A 17744-nucleotide genomic window follows, 5' to 3' on the forward strand; every position below is an offset into this window, starting at 1 on the left:
TAGTCACCTATCGTTGATTATTTCTATGTCATTGGGTCTGTTGTGGAGAATTGTCTCAATGACAACCATACCGCATCTTATTTTTTATATCGTAATACTTTTATAATATTACTTCCAAAAGACTTACCATCTTTGACGCATTCTGTACAACTTGGACATCCATTTACCATTTTTGGTGAGGATCCTTCCCCACAGTCCAGATGACACATAGCACATGCATCTACAAACATAAACTACGAATTGGATACTACACTCATATATTTGATGACTATTGTATACTGTTACATATTGTTTTCTTACATAGATATAGGAAGATGTGGTATGAGCACATAAATTGCTCGTTGACAAATACAAAAAATGTTTCCCGCAAAGGAATAAGTAAACTGATCAAGAAAAAAATATGTCGGTTTTTCTAATATCTAAATAAACATGACATAATATTTAAAACAATCACCTTAAAGATCTAGATGATTGTTTGTAATACGCAATGCTCTTATCTTGCAAAAAGTTGGATGAACATAAAAACAAAGTGTTCGTAAACTCGCTACTTTAACTCTCTTATATAAATGATGTCCTACGTTCAATAATACTTTCCAATATTGCCAAAGCCTTACATAAAAAATAAAAAAGCTATCGGAAGGTTGAGTCCTCGGTGGTCTTCAATATTTCATGCATGTTCAGAACAAGAAGCAAATAACAATCAATACAATAGGTAGAAGCTTTGACACAGGTTTTTCCTGTCGGTTGGAATAAGACCTGTAGTGATCATCAATTTATTACCCAGTCACCCTTTACGACTTAATGTTCAGATCCTCATTATAAAACAAATATATTGGATAAAATAGGCACTGATCAACATGCGATTTATTTGGGCGTGGATCAGTTTGAAAATAAACTGATACAGTTACTACATGTAATGATACCAATGCCTAAGAATAGAAAGTTAACACATAAAGACCCTTATCTCTATCTTGATATCTATATCACTAACGGAAAGCTGAATACTAAAACTAATGATAAAAGGGATGATTTTTCATTCCCTATAGTTAATTATCCGTTTTTATATGGTGACGTTCCCTTGTCACCATCTTACGGTGTTTATATATCTCAACTTGTACGATTCGCTCGTGTATGTCACAATGTTTTAGATTTTAACGAGAGAAATTCATGTATTACTGAAAAATTATTACACCAGGGTTTTCGATATCACAAACTAGTCAAAACATTTACTATCATCGGTATAAAGACATCATTCGTAAATATAGCTCAACATGCAGACTTCTAATACGTTCAGGTATTTCACATCCAATGTTTTATGGAAATATTGTTTATAAAGCACAAAGGTGTCAGTATTCACCTCAGAAACTTACAAAACCTTTGAATAGACTTAAGAAGGGATATAATTACGATACTGTTGTCAAGTCATTAAAGATTACATATTTTGGCGTTAATATTGAGTCACTGATACGGTCTTTGCATCGGAACTAAACACATTTATTCTAAACACAGTTGTTGGCATGACACGGGTTATGTTCTTCTCATATATGTTATGATGGTATGAAACTAAACCCCTAACGGGAAGGATTGTGCCTGATGTTCATATGATGAAATCATAATCTTTCAATCAGTTTAATTGAAGTCTGGAGCTGGCATGTCAGCTAACTGCTAGTAGTCTGTTGTTATTTATGTATTATTGTCATTTTGTTTATTTTCTTTGGTTACATCTTCTGACATGAGACTCGGATTTCTCTTGAACTGAATTTTAATGTGCGTATTGTTATGCGTTTACTTTTCTACATTGGTTAGATGTATAGGGGGAGGGTTGAGATCTCACAAACATGTTTGACCCCGCCGCATTTTTGCGTCTGTCCCAGTCAGGAGCCTCTGACCTTTGTTAGTCTTGTATTGTTTTAGTTTTAGTTTCTTGTGTACAATTTGGAAATTAGTATGGCGTTCATTACCACTGGACTAGTATCCATTTGTTTAGGGGCCAGCTGAAGGACGCCTCCGGGTGCGGGAATTTATCGCTACATTGAAGACCTGTTGGTGACCTTCTACTGTTGTTTTTTACTTGGTCGGGTTGTTGTCTCTTTGACACATTCCCCATTTCCATTCTCAGTTTTATGTGTTATATGTTGTATTTATTGAAGCAATGTTTTGCTGAACTGATGAGCTTTATCACGCTCAAGCAGCTATCAAGGTAAAAATTGGATGATGTAGAGATATATTTGCAGCTTATTGTTCATGTACACGTACTTTAACAATAATTTTGCAGCGTATTGTACATTTCGGTACTTATATCAAAACCAATTATCTGAGCCATGTTTATATGTATGATATAAATAAAGAAAGAACGAAAAGAACAGAGTTTTTCAAGATTTGCAATATTTTCTACACTTATAAACGTTTTAAATCATAATCAAAATATTTCAGCTTACCAGCTCTTTTTGCTGCAAAAAAAAACGTCAGAGCCGAATTAGCATATTGTAATATTTAAATAACAGACTAGTCATTTTTCATGTTTTCCGAACGTTAACAAACTTTAATATAACAATAATGTAAGTGAAAGTATTATAGGATTAAACGACTTTTAAAAGGAATTTATTGATGTATAAACTCAACCAGTTCCCTTACAAACAAATAGAAATCTGGAGGACTTTTATGATATGTTTGTGAGTAACTTGGTCCAGTTTAAACACCAATAATTCCTTTAAAAAGGCGTTTAATCCTTATAATTCTATTAAATTAAAGATACATAATTCAATTTTCCCACTCGTAACCTCTATCACACGTAATTTGTATATTTGTAAATTGTATATTTGTGTGATTGAATCTCTTTGAATCGGCCTGGGGCATGAATTCATTTTTTGGTTAACGCAAAAAATGTACTCCCCGACATTTTGTATCTGATTAAAAAATAAACTAAAACAGTATCTTATAATAATTCAGGTGAATGTTTTGTGTTTCTTATCATTTAATTTATGATAAAAGCGAAGATAATATAAGTATGTTTAACGTCGCCGTCATCTTGTGTATATTGGTTACAAATAGAAGATCGGTCAACGTCGTCTATTGAAAAACAAATAACATCAATAATCGCTACCGGAATCCCTATCGACTAACCATAAGTATATTCCCTAATATGCAAATCATACAAGAGTTATCAAATAAAATACTGATCTCCAAGTATATTTATCAAAAGGAAGTAAAAATATATAAAATCAATCGCTATCAATCATTAATACAAGGAATACACAACTTCCTTATTCCTGTTCCAATGAATAGACACCCTTGAATATCAGTAACTACACTATTATCTACTAATTTAAAAAAAAAAGACCGTAATTCAACATTGACTAGTATTCTTCGCAAAGACTTACCATCTTTAACGCACTCTGTACAACTTGGACATCCATTTACCATTTTTGGTGAGGATCCTTCCCCGCAGTCCAGATAGCACATAAGACATGCATCTACAAACAATAAATACAATTAGTGGATGCAGCACTCATCATCTCTTTTATGACAATCGGATACTGTTTCGTTTTGTGTGCTTTAATTAAAAGAATGTGGTCCTTTACGAAGAAAAAACAAGAATTCACCGATAAATCAAAGAAATTTATTTAATGTTCTCATATTTAAGGGATGCATGCGTTAATTTACCAAAATATCGTTTATCGCATATTTTATCTATGTTTTCTTTGACAAACTGCGGATAATGGAAATAAACACACTGTGGTCTTAAAATGGATTCTTCCGCATTAAAATTTCTATCTGAATGGTGTCCTTTTTTTATATCATTTTTTGGTATATCTAGAAATATCTACAAGACGTCTAAATAAATACTCGCAGCTTATTGTACTTTGCGCTTCTAAAATCAAAAGCAAATATTCTAAGCATTAAATTTTATTTATATATCAATATTTCATATTTTTAATAAACATAAAGATATACAACAACTTTTACTGCTAAACAAACTTAATAGATAAAAAGCATAATGTTAGCTTACCAGCTCGTTTTGCTGAAAAAATAAATTATATTAGTTGCATTATAGAATTCTAAACTCTAAATTAGAGACAAGTCACTTTCCAGTTTTACGGATCGTTAACAACTTCTGATTTTATGTGCAAAAAAGTATTAAGAAAAATACTCAACTCTCAGGCAAATTGAAAAAGGGAAAGTCCCTATAAACCTACAAAAACAAACGCTTTCAATCAACAGAAACAGTGATAAACAACTGGCATATTCATTTCCGAATGTTCAGTATAGATGTTGCTTGCATTTCAGTTACTACAATACAATCAAACAATTTTGAGCAATACACTGGAATGTAAATAACATTATATCAAGTAAAAAAAATGTATAGTAAATAATTATCAAAGGTACCAGGATTATAACCATAAATCTAACACGTATCCAAAATGAAATCGAAGGTAATAAGCTATTCATAGCTGTTAAAGACAGTTCTAATACAATATAAAATATTGTATTTTTTGGGGTAGGTAAAAAATTGAATTGAATGAAATCTATTCTGTCTAGAAAAAAAGTACAGCCTAACTCGATCCATATTCTGTTTTCATGATGTTCTTTGTAAATTCTTATAATTTGTCAAAATTCAAAAACATTTTAGTTTTGAACCATTACAATCTATATAGCTATAGTTTTTTTTTTGTAAATGTTGATGAATACGCTTTCATAGTTTGCAAACTCAAACTACGTACTAAAGGTAATATATTAATATTACAGGACTTTCTGACAATAATTTTTATTGACACTTGTTGGTAATGACCAACAAGACATACATTAGTGTAATATTGGATTTGAACTTTTGTTATTATTATACTTCCCGAAAACTTACCATCTTTAACATTATACTTCCCAAAAACTTACCATCTTTAACATTATACTTCCCGAAAACTTACCATCTTTAACATTATACTTCCCGAAAACTTACCATCTTTAACGCATTCTGTACAACTTGGACATCCATTTACCATTTTTGGTGAGGATCCTTCCCCGCAGTCCAGATGGCACAAAGCACATGCATCTACAAACATAAAATACAAAGTAAATAGTACCATTATTTGTGGTATGACTTCTTTATACTGTTAAATATTGTGTTCTTAAATGAAAGAAATTCCTCCTTGATTGATAAAAAATAAAAGTTTCTTGAAGTGGTACTTACAAGTGTAATAATTGATAAATAAAGTATAGAAATATGTGTGTTGTTCTCATAAATTAAGGAATCCATGACATACATTTGTAATCTGCCAAAAAAATCATTTGCCGCATTTAATAGTGATGTTTTCTTTGACAAACTTCGGATAACAAACATAAAAACATGGTGTTCGTACAATGGTTTCTGCTGCATTTAATTTTCTTATCTGAATATTGTCCTACTGGGATAATATTTTCTGATATATCCAATGCGCCCCTTAACGAATTAGATGCGGATGAAGAACTTTTGTATTTTATTGTAAATATTTTTTGCCGCTTATTGTACTCTCAGTTCATGAATCAAACCAAATATCATCGACATTTATATATATGTTGTGTACAAGATGTAAGTTTGTACAAATTATAATTTGTACAGGGTTTTTGTACAAGTTATAAGTGTTTTGACACCTACCTTCTTGCAACGGGTGATACAGGTTAACTTACAGAATGTACCAGTGTAATGTTTTACTTTCAAAAAAATATACGGCAACCTAACATTTAGTGCTATTCTCCTTGCCTTCAAACTGGAAATGATGATACCTGAGTGGTTTAAATTCTAATTTTATTTTTTTCCTTATGCCATATTCATATCTCTACAAAAGTCTTTTTGTGGTCTTATATTGTTTTTGTATCAATGTTCAGTAAAAGACTGTATCATGAAGTTGTGAAAAATTGACAGAAATATGCGGAACAAAAGACTGTATGCTTGCATCATCCATTTTTGTTCAGCAGGACATAAAACACTGATAACTTGTACACAACATATATATAATATATTTATAAAGGTATAACAACATAAAGATACCTCGTTTTTTGAAGACATTAAACATTTTAACTGCTTATTTATAAACGTTTCTGATACATGAACAAAATAGTTTAGCTTACCTGCTCGTTTTGCTACAAAAACAAACAAAATGTTTTAGCTGCATTAACATATTTTCTTCTTTAAAATACAGACAAGTCACTTCCTAAATGTTAACAAATTCTAACGATACGTGCTAAATGAATTAAAAAGGGTTTTGAATTCAAAGACAATTTCAAAAAGGGAATATCAATAAAAACGCTATCAATCAACAGAATAAGTGATAAACAACTTCAACAATCCTGTTTGAATGTATAGTATAATTTTCCCTTCAATATAAGTTTTTTTAGAATAGAATCCAACAATTTAAAACAATATAAAACTCAAATTTGAATATAGTATTCTATTAATCATATTAACTATCATTGAAATTCAATTCAAAATAAAAAAAGTTAGAGGCTTTTCATAGCCGTTGAAGACAATTCTAATACAATATTGCAAATTGTACTTTTTTGCGGTCAAAATTTTTAATTGAAGTAATTATTTCTTTACAGTACACAATATACACCTTTACCACCATCAATATGCTGTTAGTGACAAAATTTTAAAACATTTCAATTTAAAGCCATCACAACAAATAAAGATATTTATCGTTGTAAAATTTATAAATACGCTATAATATTTTGCAAGGCTCAAACCAAATACACAGAACTGTAATACGCAATTAATTCAGGTCATTCTGATATTCATTTTTCATTCACACTTGTGGGTAATGAATGGCCCACAAAACCTAGATTAATGTAAAATTGGATTTTAAAGTGTTTTCAGTATTTTATTTCAAAAAGGACTTACCATCTTTGACGCATTCTGTACAACTTGGACATCCATTTACCATTTTTGGTGATGATCCTTCCCCACAATCCAGATGGCACATAGCACATACATCTATAAACATAAAATACAAAATGGATACGACACTCATATCGTTGATGACTACTGTGATATTAATTGCGGTGTTCGTGTTTTTGTTTTTATGACTTTTTTGATTCGTGCTAAATACATAAAATTACAATGTGCTTTTCACCTTCGTTTTGAGATTGACTTTTAATATTGATTCCTATCTCCGATGACAAAAAAGTGGCATCGGTGGCCAAGTTGGTAAATTAGTTCTACTACTGTTACCACAAACCAGTCAAAACCGAAGTTTTGATTTCAAGCCCATTTCCTGCATATGCACTCGACTCCGATTTTAATTGACCAGAATTGTCAGTTTTCCCATAGAAGTTTGGTGGTTTTGTCCCTATCCCTGCACCAAATAAAGATGTTAACACGAAATTGTCTAAATGAGGCTATAAAAAGTTTCGCTATAAACAAACAATCTATATATCAATCAATCGCTTGAAAGCAAAATGATACGATGATATTTGCAGAATACACAAAACTAGTGTGAATGAATCAAAATAAACGCATGCATATATATTATTTTCAAGATATACAAAATTTACTTGTAAACTTTTTAAAGACATACATAAAATATCAAGGCTTACCAGCTCTTTTTGCTGCAAAAAAAAATAACATTAACATATGCTGGTCTCTTAATGCAGAAAAGTCACTGTTTGTGTTAACGAGCTTTAACAAATTCATATATCATGTGAGCTAACGACTTTGAAAGGGACTTAACTCCATTGACAATTCAAAAAGGGGAAGTCCTCGAAAACCTTCAAAGTCATACACCATCACTCAACAGAACAAACGATATTATTTACTTTGACTAAATGTTCACTTGATTCCCTTATTCAAAATTAGCAGAGTAATATAAACCCGGTGAAAATGCTTGAAATGGTTCTGTTTATTTTAATTATAGTTCGCAAAGACTTACCATCTTTGACGCATTCTGTACAACTTGGACATCCATTTTCCATTTTTGGTGATGATCCCTGCCCACAATCCAGGTAGCACATAGCACATGCAACTGAAAACATAAATTGCAAAGTAGATAATGCATTCATTCCTTTTCTGAATGCTACATCCTTTTAATATACATCTACTGTGTTTAACATGAAAAAAATTGCTTATTGACTAAGAAAAGGGTTTCCCACATGTTTTCTTTTTAGTTTAAGAGTTTACTTATTCAGCAAGTACATATGTCTGATATTCTCAATTTTAAGGAATTCGTGACATAATTTACAAAATAGTCGCTTAAAATATCTAAAGATTAGTACACAATCTATTATTATGTTTTCATTGGCGAACTTCAGATAACGAACTTAACAAAAACGAGTTCGTAAAATGGATTTTTATAATGCATTTAACTTTATAATCTTAAAACTGTGCTATTTTGATTATATTTTTTCTATATACAATGTAATCAAAGCTTTACAAACTTTCACAAATTCTGTCGGAATTTGGAATCGTCCATTCACTTCCAATTCGTAGTTTAATTGATCATTTTAGCCAATTATAAGAAAGAATATCTTAAGAATATTGTTTCTTTCTAGAGCTGGCGACAGTTAACCCAAACCTCGATTTGTTAATACTAAGTTTGAGTATAGTTGAAGTCTCAATCGCTATGTACGACAATACGCAGTAGATGTGTAGATGTACATATACCAATATCATAATCTTGACCAACATAATATATATATATATACATATACATGTATGACAAATGTAATTATCAGGGTAGATTTTCATAGACAGCATTTGATATGCTTAATAAATTATTAAATACATTAATAATTAATTATGCTTACCAGGAGGTGAATTTCTTTTCGCTGCAAAAATGTAAACTACATTAATTATGCCAATTCTAATTATAGAAATGTGTGCAATTAGCTCAATTCATAACTTTTCCTTCAGTTTACAAATTCAGATATCATGGACTATATGCAAACATATCAAAAAACATTTCACCTAAATTTTGAATATTCTAAAATCAATTTACAACAATTCAGGAATCTAAGCACACAAAGGAGTATACATGAAACACATAGATGAATTTACAATAATTATTCATATATCCATAGAGGACAAAATTTGTGAGCGCTATTATTATGAATTAGGAGAGGATTTTGTGTGACTTGTCAATTGTTTTCCAATGTACGTATTTATTTATCTGTTTATCCGAATAAAATATTGTTAACACTAATATCAATTACAATATCAAAAATTGTATATATTGTTTTCAATTTTTGGTTTGAAGAATATTTGTATCGTCCTGAAATACAATTCGAAGTATTACTACCAAATTGAATATTTCTAAAAACAAATCATTTTATTTGAAGTATAATCTTAATTTTAACAAACAAACAAATAAATAATTGTCAATTTGAAAAATTTCATAAACAAACAAATGAAGTTGTCATATTCTGTTAATTTAAACTAACATTGACTAAATTTTCACTTGATTCCCTTGTTCGAAATAAGCAGAGAAATGTAACCCCGGTGAACATGCTTGAAATGGTTGTTTATTATTATAGTTCGCAAAGACTTACCATCTTTGACGCATTCTGTACAACTTGGACATCCATTTACCATTTTTGGTGAGGATCCCTGCCCACAATCAAGGTGGCACAAAGCACATGCAACTAAAAACATCAATTGCAAAGTGTTTACTGCATTCATTCCCTTTCTGAATGCTACTACCTTTTACATACATGTACTGTGTTTAACATGAAACAAATTGCTTATTGACTAAGAAAAGGGTTTCCCACATGTTTTCTTATTATTTTAAGAGTTTACTTATTAAGCAAGTACATATGTCTAATGTTCTCAATTTTAAGGAATTCATGACATAATTTACAAAATAGTCGCTTAAAATATCTAAAGATAAGTACACAATCTAATATAAGGTTTTCATTGGCAAACTTCAGATAACCGACATAAAAACAACGAATTCGTAAAATGGGTTCTTATGCATTTAAATTTATTATAGTAATACTGTCCTATTTTGATTATATTTTTTGATATAACCAAAGCTTTACAAACTTTCATAAATTCTCTCGCAATTTTGAATGGTCCATTCCCTTCCAATTCGCAGTTTAATTGATAATTTTAGCCAATTTTAAGTGTTTTGAAGACGAAACATGGGACTTATGTTAAAGAAAAATAATTTGGGTATCTTGAATTAGTTAATCCTTATACATATTGAATGATAGTTGCCTGCTTAAAGTTGAGTGGCAAATATATCATGCATGTTCAGGACGAGAATAATTACCAAAAAATTACAACTCTAACACAACACAGTGTATAATAAAAGCAGTTGTTTTGCATATTTGATATATATTGACGCAATATTTCGCTAAACTAATAAGATTCATCACACGCGTACGGCAATCAATGTTAATATCAGATGCTGTCAAGAATTTTTTACAGCTTATTGTACATTGGCATTTGTAAATCAAAACCAGAATCTTGTGCGTTTATATTAATATTTAGTATGTGTGTTTAAAAAACAAATAAACATTTATTGTTTTGCAAGATATACAACAATTTCCTTTTTTGCAAACTTTTTTAAGACATCAATTAAATATTTTGGCTTACCATCTCTTTTTGCTGCAAAACAACATAGTTTAGCTTCATTAAGATGGTACAAACACTTTCACAAAATTAATTTGGCTAGTTTAATTTTCCTGAAATTTTGTCAAAGTAAATTTAACAAAAATTTCAAAATTTCAAAAAAAATTTAACCGACCGTTTTGTCAGCAACATTACACTGGTTATAAAGCACTTTGACATACACTAATGTTGATCATTGAGAAGCTTACTATTCATTTTACAACACAACGTAATTAAAACGTTTAGCTAACTTTAAAGAGTTATCTACCTGTATTGTTAGGCACAACATTAATATATAACTATCTCTAAAAAACAGACAAGTCATTCTCCATTTTTACGAGCTTGAACAGATTCTCATATTTTGTGCGAAAAGGAATTTAAACAGGGTCAACACCATTGCAAATTCATAAAAGGTGTAGCCATAAAAACCTACAAATTCAAACGCTATCAATCAACAGAACCAGCGATAGATAAACAACACCCATTTTCGATGTGGACAAATGATCGTTCTAAGAATGAAAGGTTTATATCAAGCCGTTTGTGAAAATTTATATATTTATGACGCATGGACGGAGAAAGACACTTGCTATAAACGATGAGTTGATCGTTTTTCGCCTTCTGCTTTCCTTTGATGTTGCTGCTATTTTTTTGTGTTAACTTCTCAAATTCGGAATTGTTGAGGACAAACATTACATTTCTTGTTTGTTTGCTTCAGTCCAAAGTGACTGCTCTAGGTAAGAATTCTGACTACGTGTGAATGAACCCAATAAATGTACGCTTACCTGGTACGCAGTCACAAACCACATTTGTACCGTCTGCGGGTGTACAATCCCGGATTTTCTGTCCAGCTGGACATCCTTTTCTGCATTTTCTACATGGTGCTAAAAATAAAGTTTGATAAATGTGATTGATATGCATATCTATGTGTGCCTAAATCAAAATCGAGATATGAGCCTCATAACCGTGATGTTAAAGTCAGTATATAGATCATTCATTCGTCTGTATGTATGTGGTAAATACAAAGTTTTGTTAAATTATTGATAAATTAATGGATATGAGCCGTAATCTTTTACGTAAAATAAACTTTGTTTTACAAATTAATCGAAACTCACATGCATCACTTGCCTGTTTGCAAAAATATAAAATATTCTTAATAGTACGGATGTTATTATCCCAGGCATTTATTAACTTAGTCGAAATTTGCACAACGTTTTGGATTTTTTGGTCATTAAAGCTCTTCAACTTTAAACTGGTTTGGCTTTAATCAATTTTTTATCTGAGCGTCACTGATGAGTCTTACATTTACATGAATGTAGAAGAAACGCGCGTCTGGCGTATTGAATCATAAGCCTTGTACTGTTGATCACTATTACCACTTTTGTTAAAATAATTTATCAAAAAGAAAAAAACTTTAGTGGATATGTGGTCGTCGAAAAATATCATTACATAAGAGTTGTTGTGGTAAAATCTGTTTCTCTAATAAGTTTTATCCTTCCTTTTTTAAAGACTTGCAGATAGTTATGATGTCACATGGGAAATTAAGAAGAAACTAAGAACAGTTTACGTTATAATTGAAATACGCCCTTTCATTTGCCTGGAACAGATATTTCACTTGTGAGGTGAAATATTTATAAAGTACGAAAAGGTATCATTGGTTCCTACATTTAACAGATATATGACATAACTGCAAAATGATCAGTACAAAGACTTTATTGTTACTATACCAATCTATTTGTTTTTGTCTTCATTTTTGTAAATTGTCTTAACATACAGCTTCATATTTGAATGGTATCCTGCATATCGTATATACTGTCTCATTTTAATCTGTTACCCGTATCTTACTTTCAACATGTTCCTTATGCTTCGCATGGGGATAATGTGTGTATGCATTTGTATCTGTATTTACCATATTGCGTTATAATGTTGTATAGTTTTGATTATTTTTATCATTAAATAACTTAATCTATTTCTTACACCTGTTTTGAAATAAACATGATGAAGGCCTTAACATTTAAAATCTTTTAAAAATGATTTGTTCACAAATTCAAGCCTTGGTTTGATACAAACTTGCACATGTGTGTTTTAATAAGACAAGTAACTTTGGATTTTTTAAAACGAAATGATATTATATAATAGTGTTCCAGAGCTATATGGCAGTAAAAGGATGTATCGTTTGATACTAATAAGTTTGTAGTTTCAATCATTATATGCGCAATACTCAGAAGATAAACATTCAACAGCCTCCCAATCATATGTATGCATTAGACCAATTTGATTATCATCATGGTACATTTTCAAAGCCATCATTTTCTGTGCTCAGTTAAAAATTATTAAATACAAATGTACATGAATTATTAAATATGCTTACCAGGAGGTGAGGTTCTTTTGGCTGCAAAAATAAAAATGTAAACAACAGTTATTTGTCATATTCTTATATGAGAATTGTGTGAATCCATGTCAATTCCTACCTTTTCCTTCAGTTTACAAATTTTGATATCATGGACCAAATGCAAATATATTAAATAAATTTCACCCAAATCCTATATTTTCTACATAATGGTTTACAACCATGCAGGAATCTTAACACAGAGACGTATAAATGAGATTCATTAACAAATTCACAATAATTTATCTTTCCATAGAGTACAAAATTGGTCAGCGCTTTCAATATCAATAACAATATAACAAACACTGTACATATTTTGGTTCGAATGATATTTGTATTTTCCTAAAATACATTTCGAAGTATAACAACCAAATGAAATTTATTATCTTCTAAAACAAATTTCATTCGAAGTTTGATTTAATTTTTTACAAAAAATACCAATATCTAAGTTGTCAATTTTGAAAATATCGGACATACGTAAAGATATTGTCATATGCTGTTAATTTAAACTTACATTGAATTATTTTTCACAAATGAACTTGTTTGAAATTAACAGGAAAAGATAGCCCCGGTGAAAATTTTTGTAACCGTTCTATTTATTATTATACTTCGCCATGACTTACCATCTTTGACACATTCTGTACAACTTGGACATCCATTTACCATTTTTGGTGAGGATCCTTCTCCACAATCCAGGTAGCACATAACACATGCAACTAAAAACATAAAATACATGTGTTTAAATTAAGACAACTCATTCTCGATGTTATCGAGCTATAACACATTTTCATTTTGTTAACATTTAAAATCTTTTGATAATGATTTGTTCACAAATTCAAGCCTTGGTTTGATACAAACTTGCACATGTGTGTTTTAATAAGACAAGTAACTTTGGAGTATTTCAAACGAAATGTAATTATATTATTATGTTCCAGAGCTATATGGCAGTTAAAGGATGTCTCGGTTTGATACTAATACGTTTGTAGTTTCAATCAATATATGCACAATACTCGGAAGATAAACATTCAACAGCCTCCCAATCATATGTATGCATTATACCAATTTGATTATCATCATGGTACATTTTCAAAGCCATCATTTTCTGTGCTCAGTTAAAAATTATTAATTACAAATGTACATGAATTATTAAATATGCTTACCAGGAGGTGAGGTTCTTTTGGCTGCAAAAATAAAAATGTAAACAACAGTTATTTGTCATATTCTTATATGAGAATTGTGTGAATCCATGTCAATTCCTACCTTTTCCTTCAGTTTACAAATTTTGATATCATGGACCAAATGCAAATATATTAAATACATTTCACCCAAATCCTATATTTTCTACATAATGGTTTACAACCATGCAGGAATCTTAACACAGATACGTATAAATGAGATTCATTAACAAATTCACAATAATTTATCTTTCCATAGAGTACAAAATTGGTCAGCGCTTTCAATTTCAATAACAATATAACAAACTTTGTACATATTTTGGTTCGAATGATATTTGTATTTTCCTAAAATACATTTCGAAGTATTACAACCAAATGAAATTTATTATCTTCTAAAAACAAATTTCATTCGAAGTTTGATTTATTTTTTTACAAAAAATACCAATATCTAAGTTGTCAATTTTGAGAATATCGTACATACGTACATATATTGTCATATGCTGTTAATTTAAACTTACATTGAATTATTTTTCACAAATGAACTTGTTTGAAATTAACAGGAAAAGATAACCCCGGTGAAAATTCTTGTAACCATTCTATTTATTATTATACTTCGCCATGACTTACCATCTTTGACACATTCTGTACAACTTGGACATCCATTTACCATTTTTGGTGAGGATCCTTCTCCACAATCCAGGTAGCACATAGCACATGCAACTAAAACATAAAATACATGTGTTAAAATTTAGACAACTCATTCTTGATGTTTTCGAGCTATAACACATTTTCATTTTGTTAACATTTAAAATCTTTTGATAATGATTTGTTCACAAATTCAAGCCTTGGTTTGATACAAACTTGCACATGTGTGTTTGAATAAGACAAGTAACTTTGGAGTATTTAAAACGAAATGTAATTATATCATAGTGTTCCAGAGCTATATGGCAGTTAAAGAATGTCTCGGTGTGAAACTAATACGTTTGTAGTTTCAATCAATATATGCGCAATACTCGGAAGATAAACATTCAACAGCCTCCCAATCATATGTATGCATGTATACCAATTTGATTATCATCACGATACATTCTCAAAGCCATCTTTTTCTGTGCTTAGTTAAAAATTATTAAATACAAATGTAAATGAATTATTAATTATGCTTACCAGGAGGTGATGTTCTTTTGGCTGCAAAAATAAAAATGTAAACAACATTAATTTGTCAAATTCTTATCTGAATATTGTGTGAATCCATGTCAATTCCTACATTTTCCTTCAGTTTACAAATTTTGATATCATGGACCAAATGCAAATATATTAAATACATTTCACCCAAATTCTATATTTTCTATGTAATGGTTTACAACCATGCAGGAATCTTAACACAGAGACGTATAAATGAGATTCATTAACAAATTCACAATAATTTATCTTTCCATAGAGTACAAGATTGGTCAGCGCTTTCAATATCAATAACAATATAACAAACAATGTACATATTTTGGTTCGAATGATATTTGTAATTTCCTGAAATACATTTCGAAGTATTACTACCAAATGAAATTTATTATCTTCTAAAAAAAAAATACAAAAAATACCAAAATCTAAGTTGTCAATTTTGAGAATATCGTACATACGCAAAGGTATTGTCAAATGCTGTGAATTTAAACTTTCATTGAATTATTTTTCACAAATGAACTTGTTTGAAATTAACAGGAAAAGATAACCCCGGTGAAAGTTCTTGTTACCATTCTATTTGTTATTATACTTCGCCATAACTTACCATCTTTGACGCATTCTGTACAACTTGGACATCCATTTACCATTTTTGGTGAGGATCCTTCCCCACAGTCCAGATGGCACATAGCACAGACATCTACAAACATTAAATACAAAATGGATAATGCACTCATCTCTTCATGACTATGAATACTGTAAAAAAAACTGCTCCCTGACGAAGAAAAATAAACTGTCCCGCAAAGGTACTTATATGTTAAAGAATTCACAGATTAATCAAAGAAATATGTCTGCTCTTCTTCATTCAAGGAATCAATTACATAGTTTACCAAATAATTGCTACCAAATATAGATGTTTGTAGCAAACAATTGGTTGCACTTTGTTAATACAGCTGTTTCACGAGCCATGCCTCTTATGGGGAGATATTACATATTCTACTGGTTCCCAGATATGATCTCTGTATTTCATGTCGTAGAGACTTAACCTGGGAATGTAACCAGTATAGAAACATATAGTAACGGTTAGGAGGTAGGGTAGTATACATTTTTGTAACTCGACGTAGTACTTCAGTGCATATAAATGTTGCAATATGCCGCAAAACTCCATATTTTGATCTTTGGATAAAATAGAATGCATATTAACTTTCAAATATGTGATACAATTTTTTTTACAAAAATGCATTGAAAAAGTGGCACAGATTTAGGCACAAAGGTTGGGTTTTTTTTTGGAAATTGCAGTGTCTGTATTTACAGAATTGCAACCTATTATGATGTTCTCATTAAATAAAACTTCTGATAACATACATAAACACATTGTGTATGTAAAATAGCTACTTCTGCATTTAAATTCCTTTTCTGAATGATGTCCCACTTTGATAATATTTTCTTACATATTTAATGCTTTTAAAAATTTGATGCTTTAAAAAAATCTGTGTAGCTTATTGTACAATGCGCTTCTTAAATCAAATCCAATTATGTTCTGCACTTATATGTATATACTATATGTGTAAAAAAACAAAAAGATATACTGTTTTTAAAAACATGCAACATGCTGGCTACGTTTTTATAAACTTCTGTAACACATCAACAAAAAATCTAAACTTACCAGCTCGTTTTGCTGCAAAAAACAAAATATTTAGCATTTACGTAATCATTTCAATTTTTCCAAAACAGACAAGTCACTTTTTTTTAATACCGAACTGACACAAATTATAATATTAAGTGCCAAAAATTATTAAAAAAGTTTATTAAAATATAAGACAAATTCAAGAAAGGGGAAGTAAATAAAATCCATAAAATCCTATAAAATCAAACTCTTTCAATCACAGTATGATAAAACAACTGATATATTCCTGTTTTAATGTCAAGTAAAATGTCACTTCAATATCAGTTACTAGAATACAATCCAACAATTTCAAACAAGATTTTTGAGATATTTGAGCAAATTCTAACATTTATTTTGTAATGTCACTTTAAGCAATAAACCACCCAAAAAAAAAATGGTATAAAATCGAGGTTGAAATATTTGTATTACTACATTCAACTAAGACTTACTATTTTTGACGCATTCTGTGCAACTTGGGCATCCACCTTCCAATTTTGGAGAAGATCCCGCTCCACAATCAAGATAACAATCAGGACATCCTACTACGATAATATAATGCAGAATGATTTAGGAGATAACTGTATTGTATTTTAAGCTCCGACGGCATCAATTGGGGATTTGATGGTCGCAAATTAAGTTTACTGGCGACGCGTTAGCGGAGACAGTAAACGGGTATTTGCTACCATCAAATCCCCAATTGATGCCGTCGGAGCTTAAAATACAATATTGTTATCTCCATTCTAATGAAACTGACAGAAAACAACGTTA

The 17744-nt window shown here is 30.3% G+C and overlaps 1 protein-coding gene and 1 long non-coding RNA gene across 2 annotated transcripts; both read right to left on the reverse strand.

Moving 5' to 3' along the window:
* Positions 1-123: 123 nt before the first annotated feature.
* On the reverse strand, positions 124-4021 carry LOC134682160 (uncharacterized). Its single transcript, XR_010100811.1, has 4 exons — positions 4010-4021; positions 3381-3473; positions 2439-2450; positions 124-220 (listed from the first exon to the last, which is right to left on the reverse strand). It is a non-coding gene; the product is annotated as an uncharacterized LOC134682160 (long non-coding RNA).
* Positions 4022-4246: 225 nt separating this feature from the next.
* Positions 4247-16416, reverse strand: LOC134728057 (keratin-associated protein 5-2-like). The gene is made up of 13 exons (XM_063592456.1): positions 16302-16416; positions 15918-16010; positions 15302-15322; positions 14765-14857; positions 14123-14143; positions 13586-13678; positions 12945-12965; positions 7899-7991; positions 7567-7578; positions 6872-6964; positions 6103-6114; positions 4955-5047; positions 4247-4323 (listed from the first exon to the last, which is right to left on the reverse strand). The coding sequence occupies exons 1-13, from the start codon at positions 16414-16416 to the stop codon at positions 4247-4249; spliced, it is 837 nt and encodes a 278-aa protein (XP_063448526.1).
* Positions 16417-17744: the final 1328 nt, after the last annotated feature.

Source organism: Mytilus trossulus, chromosome 8, assembly GCF_036588685.1.
Source record: "Mytilus trossulus isolate FHL-02 chromosome 8, PNRI_Mtr1.1.1.hap1, whole genome shotgun sequence".
NCBI classification, from domain to species: Eukaryota; Metazoa; Mollusca; class Bivalvia; order Mytilida; family Mytilidae; genus Mytilus; species Mytilus trossulus.